The sequence below is a fragment of the Lepidochelys olivacea genome (genome assembly GCF_965140295.1).
Source record: "Lepidochelys olivacea isolate rLepOli2 genome assembly, chromosome: 10".
NCBI lineage: Eukaryota > Metazoa > Chordata > Testudines > Cheloniidae > Lepidochelys > Lepidochelys olivacea.
In genome coordinates this window covers 3,286,388-3,302,900 of record NC_140420.1, presented here as the reverse complement: position 1 = coordinate 3,302,900, position 16,513 = coordinate 3,286,388, and the positions used below count along the sequence as shown (strand labels likewise).

Genomic DNA, 16,513 nt, shown 5'->3' with positions numbered 1-16,513 from the left:
GGTCACCTCCTGTTTTATTCATTCCTCCTCACAAGCATTAGCTTAACATTCTGGACCCTACAGCCCAGATCCATGATGGTATTTAGACTCCTAACTTCCATTGAAACCACTGTGTTTGGGTCAACAACTGCATTGGAGTTGACTTTGTAGAGCTGGGCCTGGATTCCTTTGTATAACCCTAGCACAGTTAAGGGCAGTGCAATCTTCCCCCTACCACTAAGCACCAATTCTAACCAACTGTAATTTGACCTATTATGGCTCCAGGGATTAAAAAAGGAAAAACTGGGTTAATGTACCTCACCCCTGTCATCTTCACTGCCACACATGGTGAGCTTGGGATGAAGACAAGTGATTCAGGAATAATTAAATATAAGCCCATCCACTCAGCTTATAACATGTATCAACTCTGCCAGAATTCAGGTTTAAGTTTTACAACACAAATCCCATACTGATTGTGGGACTCTGCAATAGTAAGGGTGGCTAAGCAACCACAATTTCAAAGACTCAGAAGATTTAAAAAAAAAAAAAAAGCATGCACTTTTCTATAAGAAAGTCCTACATTTACATATGCAAAGCAACCATACCTAAATTTTATCTCCACAGTTTTCAAAAGTGACTAGTAATTTTCAATGTGCAACTTAAGATACCTATAATTGGGTTTGATTTGCAGAGGATGGAAACTCAGCAGTTTCTGAAAATCAGGGCATAGTGTCAAACTGAGGCACTGAAACATCAAATCTCAGCCTGTGTCACCTCCTATGTACACATGCGTTTCCATTGCAAAGAGCATTGAAGGGAAGATCCAAAATAGCACTTTGTTTCCTGGATGAAATGATGCATCTTTGTTTTTTCCATAAAGCAGTAGCTTAAAAAAAATAGGTAGTTTCACTCTATATGTTTACAGGCAGATTACATAGCCAGCATTTATACTTTTTCATTCATGCAAATGTAACTTTTTCCTGACAAGAAGAGATTAATAGTTTTCACAAGACTGTCTTAGCAAGCATACTCTTCATCATGAGGTAAGGCTCTGTCACCCATTTAGTATTTCTTTTGCTGTGGCACCTAGGAGCCCTAGTTATGAGTTAGGTACCTCGTACATGCACAAAGATGGCCCCCCCACTCTAAAGAACTTCCATGATAAGCCAACACGCCTCTTAGGAAAATTTATCAATGTTACAGGGACACGTTCTACTTTCTACAAATTACAGATCCATCACAAGTACAGCCAGGGAAACATTTGGCTTAGTAAGCCAAAGGAGACCATTCTCACAGCTTCTTATTGCTTCTAAAACCCACACTGGTGATGTGTAAAGAGAATTCATTTCCAGTTCATTAAATCAAATGAAATTAAATAATTGTCATGGATAGCATCTAAGCAAATACAGAATACAATAATTTCTTAGCCCTCTCAAAGATGAGGTAGAAACAGTAGTAGTGCGATCCCAGCCTAAATTTCTGCTCTCAACAATTACATAATGCAGCCCCACAAAAGCCACTGCCTTCCCAGGGAACCAAGACCTAGATAATGTGTAAATCCAAAAAGAGCTGTACAGTGTGGTGTAATATTGGATACGTTTGCATAGGTGTGATGAAGCCAAACAGTAAGATTTAAGACTAGGAGAGTCATGATCTGTTCACCTTAAGATTCCTTAAGAAGCCTTATACATTCATTTGAAAAAACACTTCCATGCAGTTCCTCAAAGACTTCATTTTCATAGTTACAATAAAAACATTAGATATCAGATGTGGACGTTCCTGCTGAATATGCTTACTATACTTAGTCCTTAACACACATGGAAGTTGGTCAGCCAATTCAAGTACAGTATATTTGCTTTAATACTGTCACCCAAATAATGTACTGATAGAAGACCTTTTAAAGAAATTTTGAGCTACGACATCCAAAGAAGCTATTTTCTAAAGAGGCCTACAAGCCACGGCCTTAGTCCCCACTGTTAATAACTACCACATTCATTCTAGAAGTTTGGCAAACACCACAGACAATGATCAGCTTTATAAAAATATATTTTACAATCGAGTCATTTAGGAAAATAACTCTTTAGCTACAGCACTTAATGAAAAGCACAGTATCATTTCAAGAGTCCTTGGTGCTGGCAAAAAGCTCTTCTTAGAGTTAAATCCTTCAGGAAAAGTTTAAAAAGTAAATATAGATTTAAAAATATGTAACTATTTCCTCATGTTTTTTTCTTTTTTTCTGAACTTGTAGGAGGTTTAAAGATTTCCTTTAAATTGACCCAAACTCCTTGAGAATAAACATTTCTGTAAACAATATGCCTGTCATGGGGCTGCAACGCCTTACAGCAAGAACATTCATATCTTCTAGATTTATACCATTCATTGGATGTTTGGTTAGTCAGGACCAGGTACAGAGTGAAACAGCAATATGCCCCCAGCACCAGAGAGAGGACAATAACAAAACCAAGCATGAAGACAATTCTAGGAAACGTCAGGAACAGGTGCTGCAAAGACAGATAAAATAGTAACTTATTTTAAAGTCATAGTGTATAAAGTCCCATTTTAAAACATTTTGATTTCACTCTATTAACTACAGTATAACCAGCTCAGAGATGGTGAATCCCATATGAAGCCTTTAGTAATTCAAAGATTTTCAAGAACTTATTTTCCTCACAGAATGTGTTTATGAAAGGACACTCAAGCTTCTGAATTTGCAGACTGAACACAAGACTGTGTGGGTGACCTGCACCATAAAGATAAAAAAATACCGATATAGAAGAACTTAATGGTGACACCTGGTTCACTTTTGAATTTATTGGATTTTGGTGATTTATGGTCACAGCTTTAGTATTAGTTAAAAGAAAAGGAGGACTTGTGGCACCTTAGAGACTAACAAATTTATTTGAGCATAAGCTTTCGTGAGCTACAGCTCACTTCATCGGATGCATTCAGTGTTAGTTAAGACATTTTCCAGATTAAAATCCCACATAGAGCGGTTGTGAAGATACTACACAAAGATGAATTAATATATCTGAATTCTAAGGTGATGGGTTCCATTTTAGACAGAGAAATTAACTTGGGATTTGAGAGTTGGCTGACAGAGCTGTTGGCTGGCTCAGGGCATGGAAGATAGAGATGGATTGCTCCCTATCACTCAGCCATGCTTAAACAGGCTCCAAAGGTGAGTCTTCCTTTCTCAGCCAGAAGTATGGTGACATTAACAGAGTATGAGTACTTGTGGCACCTTAGAGACTAACCAATTTATTTGAGCATGAGCTTTCGTGAGCTACAGCTCACTTCATCGGATGCATGCCCGGATGCATGAAGTGAGCTGTAGCTCACGAAAGCTCATGCTCAAATAAATTGGTTAGTCTCTAAGGTGCCACAAGTCCTCCTTTTCTTTTTGCGAATACAGACTAACACGGCTGTTACTCTGAAACCTAACAGAGTATGAACATCGCAGTAGTTGGTGGTGTCAAATGAAAAGAAAATGCCAGGGTAAGGTTTCCAGAGCGAGGCACGAGACCCACCAGAAAAAAATTATAGAGATTCAAAAACTCACCTAAAAAAAACCTCACCTTTGTTTAAGTGTGAGCAAAAATACTGGTCAGGACGTGTGTGCGCACGCACACCCAGAGATCTTAAACCAAGACCTCTCTGGGCCAATAAAAGTTAAACATCTCTTGCAAAGGACATCTCAAAACAGTAAAGAAGGTTGTGAACTACTTTAAAACATGTTAGTAGTGTATACTGTAACTGATGTTTATAAGGTTATTTCTAGAGAGATCAAAAATTTATATTGGATATAACTGGTTTGGAAACTGAAGAAACTGCCATTCTAAAATATTTTTAAGTTCCTTGGAAATGATTATGCCTCTAATTAGAACAGAAAAGTGGGTTCACTATAATGGCTAGCTCCCCCCACAAAACAACAGAACTGCTGGACCTACTGCAAGATTCTTAAGAGATGAGACTTAAACAACCCCTTTTTTCAGGCTACAAACCCAGAAGTAGGTTAAAACTCAGACATTACAGTGAGCTTACCTGAATAAGAAAGAGAATCTCAACTGCATGCTCTTGTCCCTGATCATCAATGTAACTTCCAAGCATCATATTTGATAGCAGCACTACCTTGGTTAGAAATGCTGCTGTTATGATTGCAAGGTTTGCAGCCATGGCAGTCAGAGTGAAGAGGTAAACAAGAAAATATCTTATATTGAAGGCGCCAATGCAGTTGTTGACCCAAACACAGTGGTGATCAAAACGATGTACACAGTTGTTACATACACCTGATCAAAAATTAAACACAAGACAACACAATTATTTGGGTTTTAAATGACCAATGAGATTTTTTATGGAGCTTAGTTTATTTTTTTCCACTAAGGAAATACAGAAACATGGACCAGGATTTGCCATTAAGATATGAGAATAGCCATGTGCGTGCCTGATGACATTTGATTAGTAGAAGAGTGCACAGGAGCATACAGTGTGGTTTGTAGGAATATATCCAGACTTCTGATTCCTTCTTAAGGAATCTTTTATGGCCAGAAGACTCATAGGAGAGGAGCCAAGGAACATTTGTCAAAGACAGTTACCATTAATGGTAAATGAAATGTTTCATCCTCTTTTCGTTTGTTACCACCGTGTATGGATTTTCAGGGTTAAGCAAATAAGATAGTTTCAGATTACAAAATCAGCAAGAGAAACATAATTTTTAAATATTAACAGGGATTAAAACAAAACAGTTCCTCTTTTACTTGCCAGCCAAGGCTGGAGCCCAGGGATCTAGGTTTCTCCTGTTAGTGCTACCTAAAGCATCGTTTGGAAGGTAGAGGGTACAGTTCTCTGCTTCATTTAAAGTGATAGGGATATCAAATAGAGCAAGAGAAACACAGAATCCTGAGCTTGGGCCTGGGCAGGTAAAAGCTTTTAATTTCACCTCAGATGCTCAACAGCTTTTCCATATCAGGATCCAACTTGACTAGCCAGTTTCCTTTGTATGAAGTAAAATACCAAAGCTAGGCTAAAAGGTTGCTTTGCAATTTATTCCCTGAAACTAACCAAGATATGGTCTCCAGGCTAATATTCTCAGTAGAGTAGTTTAAAGGCAGCATAATATGTTGCTAATAAACTTGGTTTGACATCTCCCTGAAAATGAGCAATAATGTAATAATTTTGCAATAATTAAACTGGATAACTAAGTTAAATGCAGGTGAATTGCAATTATCAGCAGCAAATGAATCTGGTGTAAATTGTTTTTTAATATCCTTGACAAGCATAAGGATAAAGACTCTTACTGCAGTGTTTAGATCTGGCTGGCTTTTCCACGTTGCATGTAGGACACCGGGTGCTTTTCTGAAACATTACTCCATCGTATCCATAAGCCTTTAGAAAGGACTCCTGATTTGATTGTGTTATTGTACCTATAAGAGAAACAACACTACAGCAGCAAATTTCTCAATCAAGAAGTGCTGAATATTTAACACTGTGTGAGGCTGCTCCTGCACTTTGAATTTGTCTGCGTTGTCCGAATCATAAAGGGGACGACAGTCTTACGAAGACTGTAGTGAGTGGAAATAATAGTACAGAAGCCCATTTTTGGTGTTGCACCATCTTTCCAGAGAGAAATATATTCACAGAATACTGAAGTTTCTAACCTGACAAACCCCCAAAAACAGGAAAATCAAAGCAAACGTTATAAAATTTGCTCACCAATGAAGTAACAGCGATGATGACTTTAGAGCTCTGGAAAGCAAATGAATGCCCTACAAATACATCATCTTCCCTTGCTTTTTATCTCCAAAGCCTGATCAATAAATACGTTCCTGGTTTTCAAAACTCTTCCAGGACTTTTTCTTCACTCTACCACTCTGTGACTTTGTATGCACCTCTTCCCGGCTCACTCACTCCTCTAACCAAGCCAATCTATACAAACAGCAACTAACAATATAGCAGTGACTGGCAGATCGAGTACTCAAACAGAAAAGTGAGATGATTTGAGGAAGGTTGCCAAGTAAATTAGTGAGTGACAGAGCCATGAATAAAAACCCAGTCTTCTGTTGGGACTCCCGACTCCTTTGATTTAACCACAATATCTGCTTGTTATACAGAAATACACTGTGTGGTGAACATGAATATTCCTGGCGTTGGAGCGTGTTACTAAAATACACCAAAAGCAATTAGCCCACTTTCTTCCTTATTAAGAGCTAATTATAGCAAAGTGTTATTTAAAAAAAATAATGCACAGCTGTTTTTTTCAGGGCAAGTGCAGAGAGTACATTTCAAACTGTTCATCACTTATTTCAGCACTTCTTATTTGGAGCATTAAAGAAATGGGGTTCGTTGGGGCCATTTCTTATCTACCATCCAATGGAACGAATTATCAATCAGGCATGACACACAGAGCATTTCTGGGCAATTACACGATACCTTGGGTGGTGGGAGAAAGCACCAGGTCAAAAGCGAAATGACAATTGCCCAAGAAAGGCAACAATTCAAAACAAATATGAACTTACCAGGGTTGGTCACAGAGCACAGAATGAAGAACCCCATATTCACAGCCAACAACAAATACGGCAGCAGAAGGTAATGAATACTGAACTCTAGCTGTTGGCAGTAGCCAAATACTTCCCAAGTGTATTCACCATAAACTGCCACTTGTAAGGCTAAATGCAGGACAACGAACAGGCAACTTCTGTAATGAAAAGGGAAAAAGACAGCTTAATTCACAATCAGTGCTCTAAATACAAGATAAGCATCATTCAGAGGTGACATTTCAGCAGCAAAGGCTCTCATACTCAGGAAGAGCTGCTATCGGGCTCATGGTCAAACTAACTTCTCTAACTGGGATTCCCTATTGATAGCACGCAGTCTAGCCAACTGCTGTCTTGCCTTTCTTTCTTTTTTTAAATTAAAAAATCCCACCACAATAACGCAGCTTTACCTAAAAATAAGGAGAAATCTCAAGGCTGGAGTTCCCAAAATTTATGATAATTCCAATATTTTTATGTCTTTGAGGGGGTGCTCTAAGTAAATCTCACCAAAATAGACCCCCATGGGCACAAAAGTGTGCCACAGGAACAGGCTGATTCTTAGACAACACTTTGGTGCTGACAGAGATTCACCTTGATCCCATGAACTGCTTTGAAAGCACTGAACAAACAAAATATTAAAGTAAAATTGACCAATTTGGCAGCCATAAGAGAAAGAAAGCAGCACTATGAACAAAAGAGCAGCATACTGGACGGTTAATGATAGCAAACACTAATTCACACCTAAAATCATACTGTATATCCCATTAGGTGGGCCATTTAAACTGAGTCAGTGTGCCATCTCCCTGGCATTTAGATACTCAGATACATCTTGCTGAATCTGTGCCCCAAAATCAGTGCACCCATGAAGTGGGGGAATTACTATGGATTAAGGGAAAGATGTGCCTATCAATTAAATTTTGCTATTCAAGAGTAATCTGGATGAATACCTGTATTATCAGTTTTATAGCCTTAGCAATATGTGGGTTACTATAGCCTGAATTCTCAATGACAGAAAAGCTCTATTCTATGTTCTTATACCACCTTTACCACCATAGTTTCTGAGCACCTGCCAGTAATACATTAAGTGACGTGACTAACATCTATCCATGTGGTTCACTCTTTCAGAACTATGGAGCTATGCTATGTAAAATTTGCTTAAATACTTTTGGATATCCATTCTCTCAACAGCAAGCAAGGGAGAGAGAGAACAGCACAGCTAACTTTAAAGAGAATTTGTAGTCCCAGACAAACATCCTTGGCCAAGAGGGAAACACCTCTAAGAGCAATCTCTCACAGCTTTGTTAGCACCAGTGGGAGGCTGCCACCAATAATGATCAGAAACAGTTCAGGAAAAGGATGTCAAAGAAAAAAGAAGTATGGTACCGTGTGTGGAAGAGCCTGTGAAGCACCCTCTGTGCTGCTCTTTGAAGCCATGTTGGGATTACAAATGAAGATACCTGGAGCAAATGAAGATACCAATCTGAATTGCACATCACTTTTCCCTCTTTGTGGTGAAAAATTCAAACAAAAATGATATTTCTATAGCACCTTCCATCTGAGGATTTCAAAGTACATTACAAACATTAGTCCACTAAAGTCTCCTAATTCCTCTGAGGTGGATACTGTTATATCCACTTTACTGGGGGGGGGGGGGCAGGGGGGAGGAGAGGAGAGAACTGATGCACAGAGGGCCAGTTTTTTAAAGGTATTTAGGCACCTAAAGATGGTGATGGGGTGTTCAGAAGCACCTAACTAAGTTGTTTTTCACCCCAGATCTTACCAATTCTGGGAAATTTTAAAGATCAGCTGTTTGAGTTATTTGTGATTTAAAAAAACCTTAAAAGGTGTTCTGTTTTGTTTAAAAGGAAAGAGCACCTTTAGGCTGAGAATAAGCATGGAAAGTTTTAGCCCAAAATAAGAACTTTCATAGAGTTGAGTGAATGAAACCAAAGGGTTATAACGAAAGTCAAGAAGCGACCAGGAAAGGTGTGATGCTGAGAATATACAGATTGATAGCTTCATGTTTTTCTAATTGTCAATTCAAAAACAGCCATAAACAATTAAGGAAAAAACCTGTCTGTTCTCATTCAGTGACACGCTGAGCACACTCAGTGCTGTGCAGTCTCTGTCTGCCAGGGAGAAGATGATTTATCTCTATAGCAACACACCTCTCCACCAATGGTGCAAAAAGCGCAGCAGCAAAGCAAAATTGCAATATGTGGGGGGAAAAAATTGCACTAAGGCCTTTTATCTTAGATGTGACAAGATCACAAGCCAGACGAGTCAGGCAGGTTTGGGAGGGTTGGTAAGTATTCCACTTTTAACAAGTCTGCCTCATACTACAAGATAGTTCATGGAAAATTTTTAAAAAACAGGAGGCTATATGCTGCTGTTAGAGAGGCATTAGAAAATAGATATAAAAACAACCCTCTTATGCAACTTTCAGAATCTGACTTTAAATTAACTGTATGAAAATATGTTTACTATCCTCTAACTATCATTGCATCCAAGAGAAGACAGAAGTAAACACCCCATTTCCCCCCTTATGTAAAAATTAAGGTGGCATAAGAAGCTTGTGTGTTTCAGAGGGCTCCCCCCGCACACCACTGAAGTAAACAGCATTCAAGTTAAACCAAAGCAAAAAGGCTCTTAAAAATGTTGCCTTTTGGTGTTATGGAAGCAAGATGATATGAATGTGGAAAGAACTGCATACAGACGCCAACCATTTTGCTCCAATGAATACTGGCAGCATGAAAAAAAGAACAGTGGGATGGACGCTGACCTGCCAGAGAGCTAGAAACAGCTATGGTGTGTGTAAGTAAGTCATTTTATATTGTTCAAAATCTACATTTGAGGTGCTTAAAATAATGCAACCAGTCACACCTTCAACAAACCGGTGGGTTTATGCATTTTGGACTACAGTCAGAAACCAACCAATTTTTTTAAAGATACAGTTTATACATAAAAAACCCTTTAAAGTTACCCTGCAATTGTTTAAGTTTGATATTTTAACATTTTATTTCTTTGGTGAAATGTGAGTACTTCTTTTACATCATAAATGGTATTTGTAATATTTAGTTTGTTGCATAAACAGCACTGCGATACACATTTTAAGTAACGAAGAAATACAATCAACAATTTGCCCAGCTCCCTTTACTGGCAAAGTACAATAATAAAAGTCAAAAACTGTTCATAATCATGTAACTAATGTTAAATGTATCTAGTTACTTCACTGACTTTTCGGATTTTTCATTCTCCTTTCCCTGCTTATAGTACTGGGCTATTTCTTTTCATTTAGACAGATTTGAGAGGAATATTTTTTTTATTCTTGTTCTGATTTATTTGCAACACTCATGATTTTTTTTAAATCCCCTTTCAAAGAAAAATGCCTCATATAGCTAAAGGTCTTCATTCTCCTTATTCGTTAGCATATTCTAGCAAATAACATTGCATACATAATACTGAGTAGCATTTCTGAAGTATTTTTTTTTATTAAAATTGCAGTTGTGTATGACACATTTGCTATATTCTCTCAACTAAAACAGCCCTTCAATTATTTTCATGTGAACTACAAATATTGTAAATGTATGACAAGTCAGGTTTCTTGCTGTGTGTGTGTATTTTTGTTTTTTTTTTTAGAATAATTATTTTGCAGTGCTATTGACCAAGTGTAATTTTTATATTACAGAACAGCAAGTTCTGTTCTTACCCCATACAATGGTTATTCCATGAAGCAACAACATTGGTTTCAACTACATTTTGTGGTGGGTTCAGAACCCTGGAAACCTTTCATTTATCTACTGAGCAGGTTCAGCACAGTTGCTGTAACACAAGCCTCCCAGTCAGTGTGCCTCACCCTGAAGCAGAGGAACCCCAAGACAAAGAGAGGGGGGAATTCAGTCTCCATGGCCCACTCAGATTTCAGTGTCTCTGCTGAGACTGATTCCAGTTCACAGATGGCATGTAGAGTGACCTCATTTCAGATAGGTCATTTAGACTTTTTGTCACCACCAGCTGGGCTACCAGCTTTGTGCATCACTGTGTGCAGGATGACTGACAGATGAAAGACACTGTATCTCATTCTTGATCCCGGCTTGCATCTAATTAGAGGGGTACGGCATACGGCATAATGGAAATGTCCATAGTAGGTCTCAAAACCATTGAATTGCTACCAAAATTCCTTGAAAAAAATCAACATACCAAGGAATACAGACGTGGTTATATGGAATAAGCTCTATCCCAGTGCCCCCCCACTCTCTTCATGCAGAGGACAGCTGGAGGATCCACTAGCAGACAATTTTCCCTTGTTCTTCCCCCACATCTCCAGCCTCTTTCTGCCCCCACCCCCAGGACTCTGCCACCTATCAGTGGGCCTCCTTACATCATCATTGCTCAAGAAAACCACACCAGTTCTGCTAAGAGCGGGCCCACAACCAGCAGAGGATGGGCCAGGATCGCCCCCCAAACAAATAAGGAGCAGGCTCTTTTCTGTTTTCAGAGCATTATGGGATATACATAGGTGTTGCAAGAAACATGCTTAAATCCATACAAATTATGACCCTTTTCAGAAATTTAAGTTTCAGAGTAGCAGCCGTGTTAGTCTGTATTCGCAAAAAGAAAAGGAGTACTTGTGGCACCTTAGAGAGTAACAAATTTATTTGAGCATAAACTTTCATGAGCTACAGCTCACTTCACTGGATGCATTCACTGAAAGCATCCGATGAAGTGAGCTGTAGCTCACAAAAGCTTATGCTCAGATAAATTTGTTAGTCTCTAAGGTTCTGAGGTGCCACAAGTACTCCTTTTCTTTTTGAGAAATTTAAGTGTGGCGCCTAACACAGCCAGCCAGTCAGAGACACAAAGCTGAAAACCAGAGGCTCAGTTTGTACCCATACTCAAAACTGGGGAGACATGACCATAACATGATATGAATATGACCAATGTTAGACTCCTTACCTGAGTTATGCAACTGAGGCCTCTTGCAGGAAAACTCTGTTTCCTTCCTGAATAGATGCAGACTAGAACAACACTAGCCAGAACTAACAGCAGATAAATTATGAAGAGAGCCAAAAAGTCCATCCTGAGTCCTGCAACAAAAAAAAGCAGCTTATTGGCGCTGCCTATTGCTGAGTGTACCTAGCCTCTATGCGCTGGTATCTAGGATTAGAAATGCTGCACAATATTTATCAAAACATTTATAAATAGTAACCAATTCTGATGGAAAGAAGTCCTGGAAATCTCCACAAATACTCTGGCAAGGCACAGACTGGGGCAAAGAATCTAGTTCAAAACATTACTTACGTATTTCTATAGAGCTCCAATAGTGTGCATGAAGCATTTTAGAAGCGTATACAGCCAAAACAGGAGCCATAACTGGCTTCAGCCCCTTTAGGGCAGTAATCCGTTTGTATTTACACCCAGCCCAGCATAACAGGGCTCAATGCAGACTGGGGCCAACGGATGCTACTGTAATAAACGTGGGGAAACTCAGAACCCTGAAGTCTAGACAAATGCATTGATTTTCATCTTTGGTTTAAAATCTACTCATCTGCATTTATCACTCTTACCTTGTGTTCTGTATATTTGTTGTATCCACCTGTTGTCGCTTGTCTTTTACTTGGGACTGTAAGTTATTGGGGGCTGGAACATCTTTTTGTTATGTGTTTATATAACGCCTAGCACAATGGAGCCCCGACTGGGATCTACGGGTGATATCACCATGTAAGTAACAGTACTAATCTGTCATTTGAAAAAAATCTACAGATATCCTAGATTTAAAAAAACAACAACATTTCGGGTCCCTTTTAATACAAGGAAGAGCCAGGAAGAGTTGCACCAAGCTCTGTTTAAAGCCTGATGACACCTGCAGTTTTGCATGGCCCTGACAAGCCATCACTTCTACTTGCTTAAGCCTTACGGAGGTTTGTTGGGCTTGCGGTCGGCTCCTACCCGGCTAGGCCCCTTCGCGGCTCCTCAAACGCCGGCCGGAGGGACCACGCTCCCGAACGCCAGCCATGGCGACACAGCCCCCCCGGAAAGGCTTTCCTGCCCCAGGGCCCGCGCCTGGAAACCGCTACACGCCGGAGGCTCGGACCAGGCCACTGGGAGCAATGGGACACTCCCGGGCCGGGCCGGGCCGGGCCTGGCGTCCTCACGCGCGTCCGGGCTGTTCCCGTAGACAGTTTCCCCTCCCGCGGCTCGTACCCCGGCCCTCCTCCTGAGGCGAGCCCGCACCCCGGGCCCCCTCTTGCCGCGGCCCGAGAGCGGCACTGCGGGGCTGGGCTTACCCCCGTCGCCAGCGAGATAAGCGAACAGCCCCCGCCCGCCCCGGGCTCGGCAGCCCCGCCCGCCCCGGGCTCGGCAGCCCCGGGCTCGAACTCGGGCTCGGCAGCCTGGCGGACCCGCGCTGACCGTGTCGGGACTGGCAGGGCGGGAAGCGACTCGCCCAGGGTCACACAGGGGCCCGCGGGGCTCCCGGCCGGAGCGAGCCCAGGGGGCTCAGCCCCTGAGCCGGGTCCCAGCCCCTCAGACTCAGCCCGGCTCTGAGGGAGGCCTCCGGCGCGAGGACCGCCGCGCCGCGCCGCGCCCTCCAGGTCTGGCTAATCGAGCGCCGAGTAGCCGGCTGCTCAGGAATCGTTTAGTCACGGAGGGGTCGTTGCCTAGTAACCGGGAGGCTCCGAGCCCCGCCCCTCGCTGGGAAGATTCTTAGGGAGGCAGAGCCCGGGTCACACGACTTCTAAGGATCCCGCCATGACTGACCGTTACGGGACCGGAAGTTCCGGTTACTAAGACGTTATGCAACCGGAAGTTCTGTCAGCCCAACCGGAAGAGCGTTGTCTGCTGAACCAAGACCATTGGAGCAGTGGCTCCCTCCAACCAAGTTTAATTTGTCCCGGTCTGGCCAAATGGCCCGGGAAGTGCGGTGTTGTCCTGGCATGTGGTGCGAGGACAGTTCACTAGCCTCACACTGGCCTGTGGGATGATGTGGTGAGGCTGATGCGCTGCCCAGTGTATGATGTCGCAGCCGATGTATGATGTCGCAACCCGCTCTGCCACTGCCTGGTGCTGGCACAAGCCTCACATCACCACCCGCGGGGCGAGGCTGTTGCCAAGGCTGCATGATGATGCCACAGTCTTCAAATCGCTACCACTGCATCAACAGGCAGAAGGAAGCTGTTTTGTTAGGATTCTGCAAGGTGCCATGTCAGCATAAGAAGGACACCGGCATAGGGGCTGGAACTAGGGGTGCTGCCACACCCCTTGGCTTTAAGTAGTAATAAACCCAAATACATGGTTTCCACCATCAGCACCCCCACTGTAAAAATTGTTTCAGCACCGCTGGACACAGAAATGAGTCATCATTCAGGGATGGTGTAGCAACACATCTGAAATGCAGGAGGCCCTAACTGGCTCATAGGCTGGGTGCAGGAGACTAAGCCCTGTGAAACTTGGGACTGGCCCACAAATTTCAATCTGAATGGAAAAATTGGACAGAGACTGCATCCAGTGGGATGGAAGTGACTTCTTCTGAGTAGAGACCAAGACTGTTATCTCAAGGTTATCTCAAGTTAGGTTATCTCAAGTGCTTATATACAAATGCACAAAGCCTTGGAAACAAGCAGGGAGAACTGGAGGTCCTGGTGATGTCAAGGAATTATGACGTGATTGGAATAACAGAGACTTGGTGGGATAACTCACATGACTGGAGTACTGTCGTAGATGGTTATAAACTGTTCAGGAAGGACAGGCAGGGCAGAAAAGGTGGGGGAGTAGCACTGTATGTAAGGGAGCAGTATGACTGCTCAGGGCTCCGGTACGAAACTGCAGAAAAACCTGAGTGTCTCTGGATTAAGTTTAGAAGTGTAAGCAACAAGAGTGATGTAGTGCTGCGAGTCTGCTATAGACCACCAGACCAGTGGGATGAGGTGGATGAGGCTTTCTTCCGGCAACTCGTAGAAGCTACTAGATCGCACGGCCTGGTTCTCATGGGTGACTTTAATTTTCCTGACATCTGCTGGGAGAGCAATACAGCGGTGCATAGACAATCCAGGAAGTTTTTGGAAAATGTAGGGGACAATTTCCTGGTGCAAGTGCTAGAGGAGCCAACTAGGGGGGAGCTTTTCTTGACCTGCTGCTCACAAACTGGGAAGAATTAGTTGGGGAAGCAAAAGTGGATGGGAATCTGGGAGGCAGTGACCATGAGTTGGTTGAGTTCAGGATCCTGACACAGGGAAGAAAGGTAAGCAGCAGGATACGGACCCTGGACTTCAGGAAAGCAGACTTCGACTCCCTCAGGGAACGGATGGGTAGGATCCCCTGGGGGACTAACATTAAGGGGAAAGGAGTCCAGGAGAGCTGATTGTGTTTCAAGGAATCCCTGTTGAGGTTACAGGGACAAACCATCCCGATGTGTCGAAAGAATAGTAAATATAGCAGGCGACCAGCTTGGCTTAACGGTGAAATCCTAGTGGATCTTAAACATAAAAAAGAAGCTTACAAGAAGTGGAAGGTTGGACATATGACCAGGGAAGAGTATAAAAATAGTGCTTGGGCATGTAGGAATGAAATCAGGAGGGCCAAATCGCACCTGGAGCTGCAGCTAGCAAGAGATGACAAGAGTAACAAGAAGGGTTTCTTCAGGTATGTTGGCAACAAGAAGAAAGCCAAGGAAAGTGTGGGCCCCTTACTGAATGAGGGAGGCAACCTAGTGACAGAGGATGTGGAAAAAGCTAATGTACTCAATGCTTTTTTTGCCTCTGTCTTCACTAACAAGGTCAGCTCCCAGACTGCTGCACTGGGCATCACAGCATGGGGAGTAGATGGCCAGCCCTCTGTGGAGAAAGAGGTGGTTAGGGACTATTTAGAAAAGCTGGACGTGCACAAGTCCATGGGGCCGGATGCGTTGCATCCGAGAGTGCTAAAGGAATTGGCGGCTGTGATTGCAGAGCCATTGGCCATTATCTTTGAAAACTCGTGGCGAACGGGGGAAGTCCCAGATGACTGGAAAAAGGCTAATGTAGTGCCAATCTTTAAAAAAGGGAAGAAGGAGGATCCTGGGAACTACAGGCCAGTCAGCCTCACCTCAGTCCCCAGAAAAATCATGGAGCAGGTCCTCCAGGAATCAATCCTGAAGCACTTACATGGGAGGAAAGTGATCAGGAACAGTCAGCATGGATTCACCAAGGGCAGGTCATGCCTGACTAATCTAATCGCCTTCTATGATGAGATTACTGGTTCTGTGGATGAAGGGAAAGCAGTGGATGTGTTGTTCCTTGACTTTAGCAAAGCTTTTGACACGGTCTCCCACAGTATTCTTGTCAGCAAGTTAAAGAAGTATGGGCTGGATGAATGCACTATAAGGTGGGTAGAAAGTTGGCTAGATTGTCGGGCTCAACGGGTAGTGATCAATGGCTCCATGTCTAGTTGGCAGCCGGTGTCAAGTGGAGTGCCCCAGGGGTCGGTCCTGGGGCCGGTTTTGTTCAATATCTTCATAAATGATCTGGAGGATGGTGTGGATTGCACTCTCAGCAAATTTGCGGATGATAATAAACTAGGAGGAGTGGTAGATATGCTGGAGGGCAGGGATAGGATACAGAGGGCCCTAGACAAATTGGAGGATTGGGCCAAAAGAAATCTGATGAGGTTCAATAAGGATAAGTGCAGGGTCCTGCACTTAGGATGGAAGAACCCAATGCACCGCTACAGACTAGGGGCCGAATGACTAGGCAGCAGTTCTGCGGAAAAGGACCTAGGGTGACAGTGGACGAGAAGCAGGATATGAGTCAGCAGTGTGCCCTTGTTGCCAAGAAGGCCACTGGCATTTTGGGATGTATAAGTAGGGGCATAGCGAGCAGATCGAGGGACGTGATCGTCCCTCTCTATTCAACATTGGTGAGGCCTCATCTGGAGTACTGTGTCCAGTTTTGGGCCCCACACTACAAGAAGGATGTGGATAAATTGGAGAGAGTCCAGCGAAGGGCAACAAAAATGATTAGGGGTCTGGA

At 42.8% G+C, this 16,513-nt stretch overlaps 2 protein-coding genes across 7 annotated transcripts in view; one reads left to right on the top strand and one right to left on the bottom strand.

Moving 5' to 3' along the window:
- Positions 1–1,152: 1,152 nt before the first annotated feature.
- Positions 1,153–13,291, bottom strand: ZDHHC4 (zDHHC palmitoyltransferase 4). 5 transcript variants are annotated; one of them, XM_084641919.1, is made up of 8 exons: positions 13,269–13,291; positions 12,077–12,211; positions 11,466–11,596; positions 7,893–7,966; positions 6,492–6,670; positions 5,274–5,399; positions 4,021–4,265; positions 1,153–2,480 (listed from the first exon to the last, which is right to left on the bottom strand). In XM_084641919.1, the coding sequence occupies exons 3-8, from the start codon at positions 11,586–11,588 to the stop codon at positions 2,196–2,198; spliced, it is 1,032 nt and encodes a 343-aa protein (XP_084498045.1). In that variant the 5' UTR covers positions 11,589–11,596; positions 12,077–12,211; positions 13,269–13,291; the 3' UTR covers positions 1,153–2,195. The 5 variants fall into 5 exon arrangements, with proteins under 5 accessions (XP_084498045.1, XP_084498044.1, XP_084498042.1 ...); XM_084641918.1 differs by lacking the exon at positions 13,269–13,291 and adding an exon at positions 13,169–13,191; XM_084641916.1 differs by lacking the exon at positions 13,269–13,291 and adding an exon at positions 12,797–13,148.
- Positions 8,459–16,513, top strand: part of GRID2IP (Grid2 interacting protein) — a 106,406-nt gene continuing 98,351 nt past the window's right edge. Inside the window, exon 1 of one of the 2 annotated variants that reach the window (XM_084641911.1) lies at positions 8,459–9,323. In XM_084641911.1, the coding sequence (XP_084498037.1) occupies positions 9,203–9,323 (121 nt within the window). In that variant the 5' untranslated portion in view covers positions 8,459–9,202. The remainder of the gene's footprint in view (positions 9,324–16,513) is intronic. The other variant, XM_084641912.1, reaches the window with a different exon arrangement.

Excerpts from the sequence above, each read along its gene's own strand:
- ZDHHC4 (XM_084641919.1), bottom strand. The coding sequence starts at position 11,588 with ATGGACTTTTTGGCTCTCTTCATAATTTATCTGCTGTTAGTTCTGGCT. Across the intron at positions 5,400-6,491 it reads GTGCTCTGTGACCAACCCTG|GTACAATAACACAATCAAAT; the intron begins GTAAGTTCATAT and ends TTTCTCTTATAG. Across the intron at positions 4,266-5,273 it reads AGCCAGATCTAAACACTGCA|GTGTATGTAACAACTGTGTA; the intron begins GTAAGAGTCTTT and ends ATTTTTGATCAG.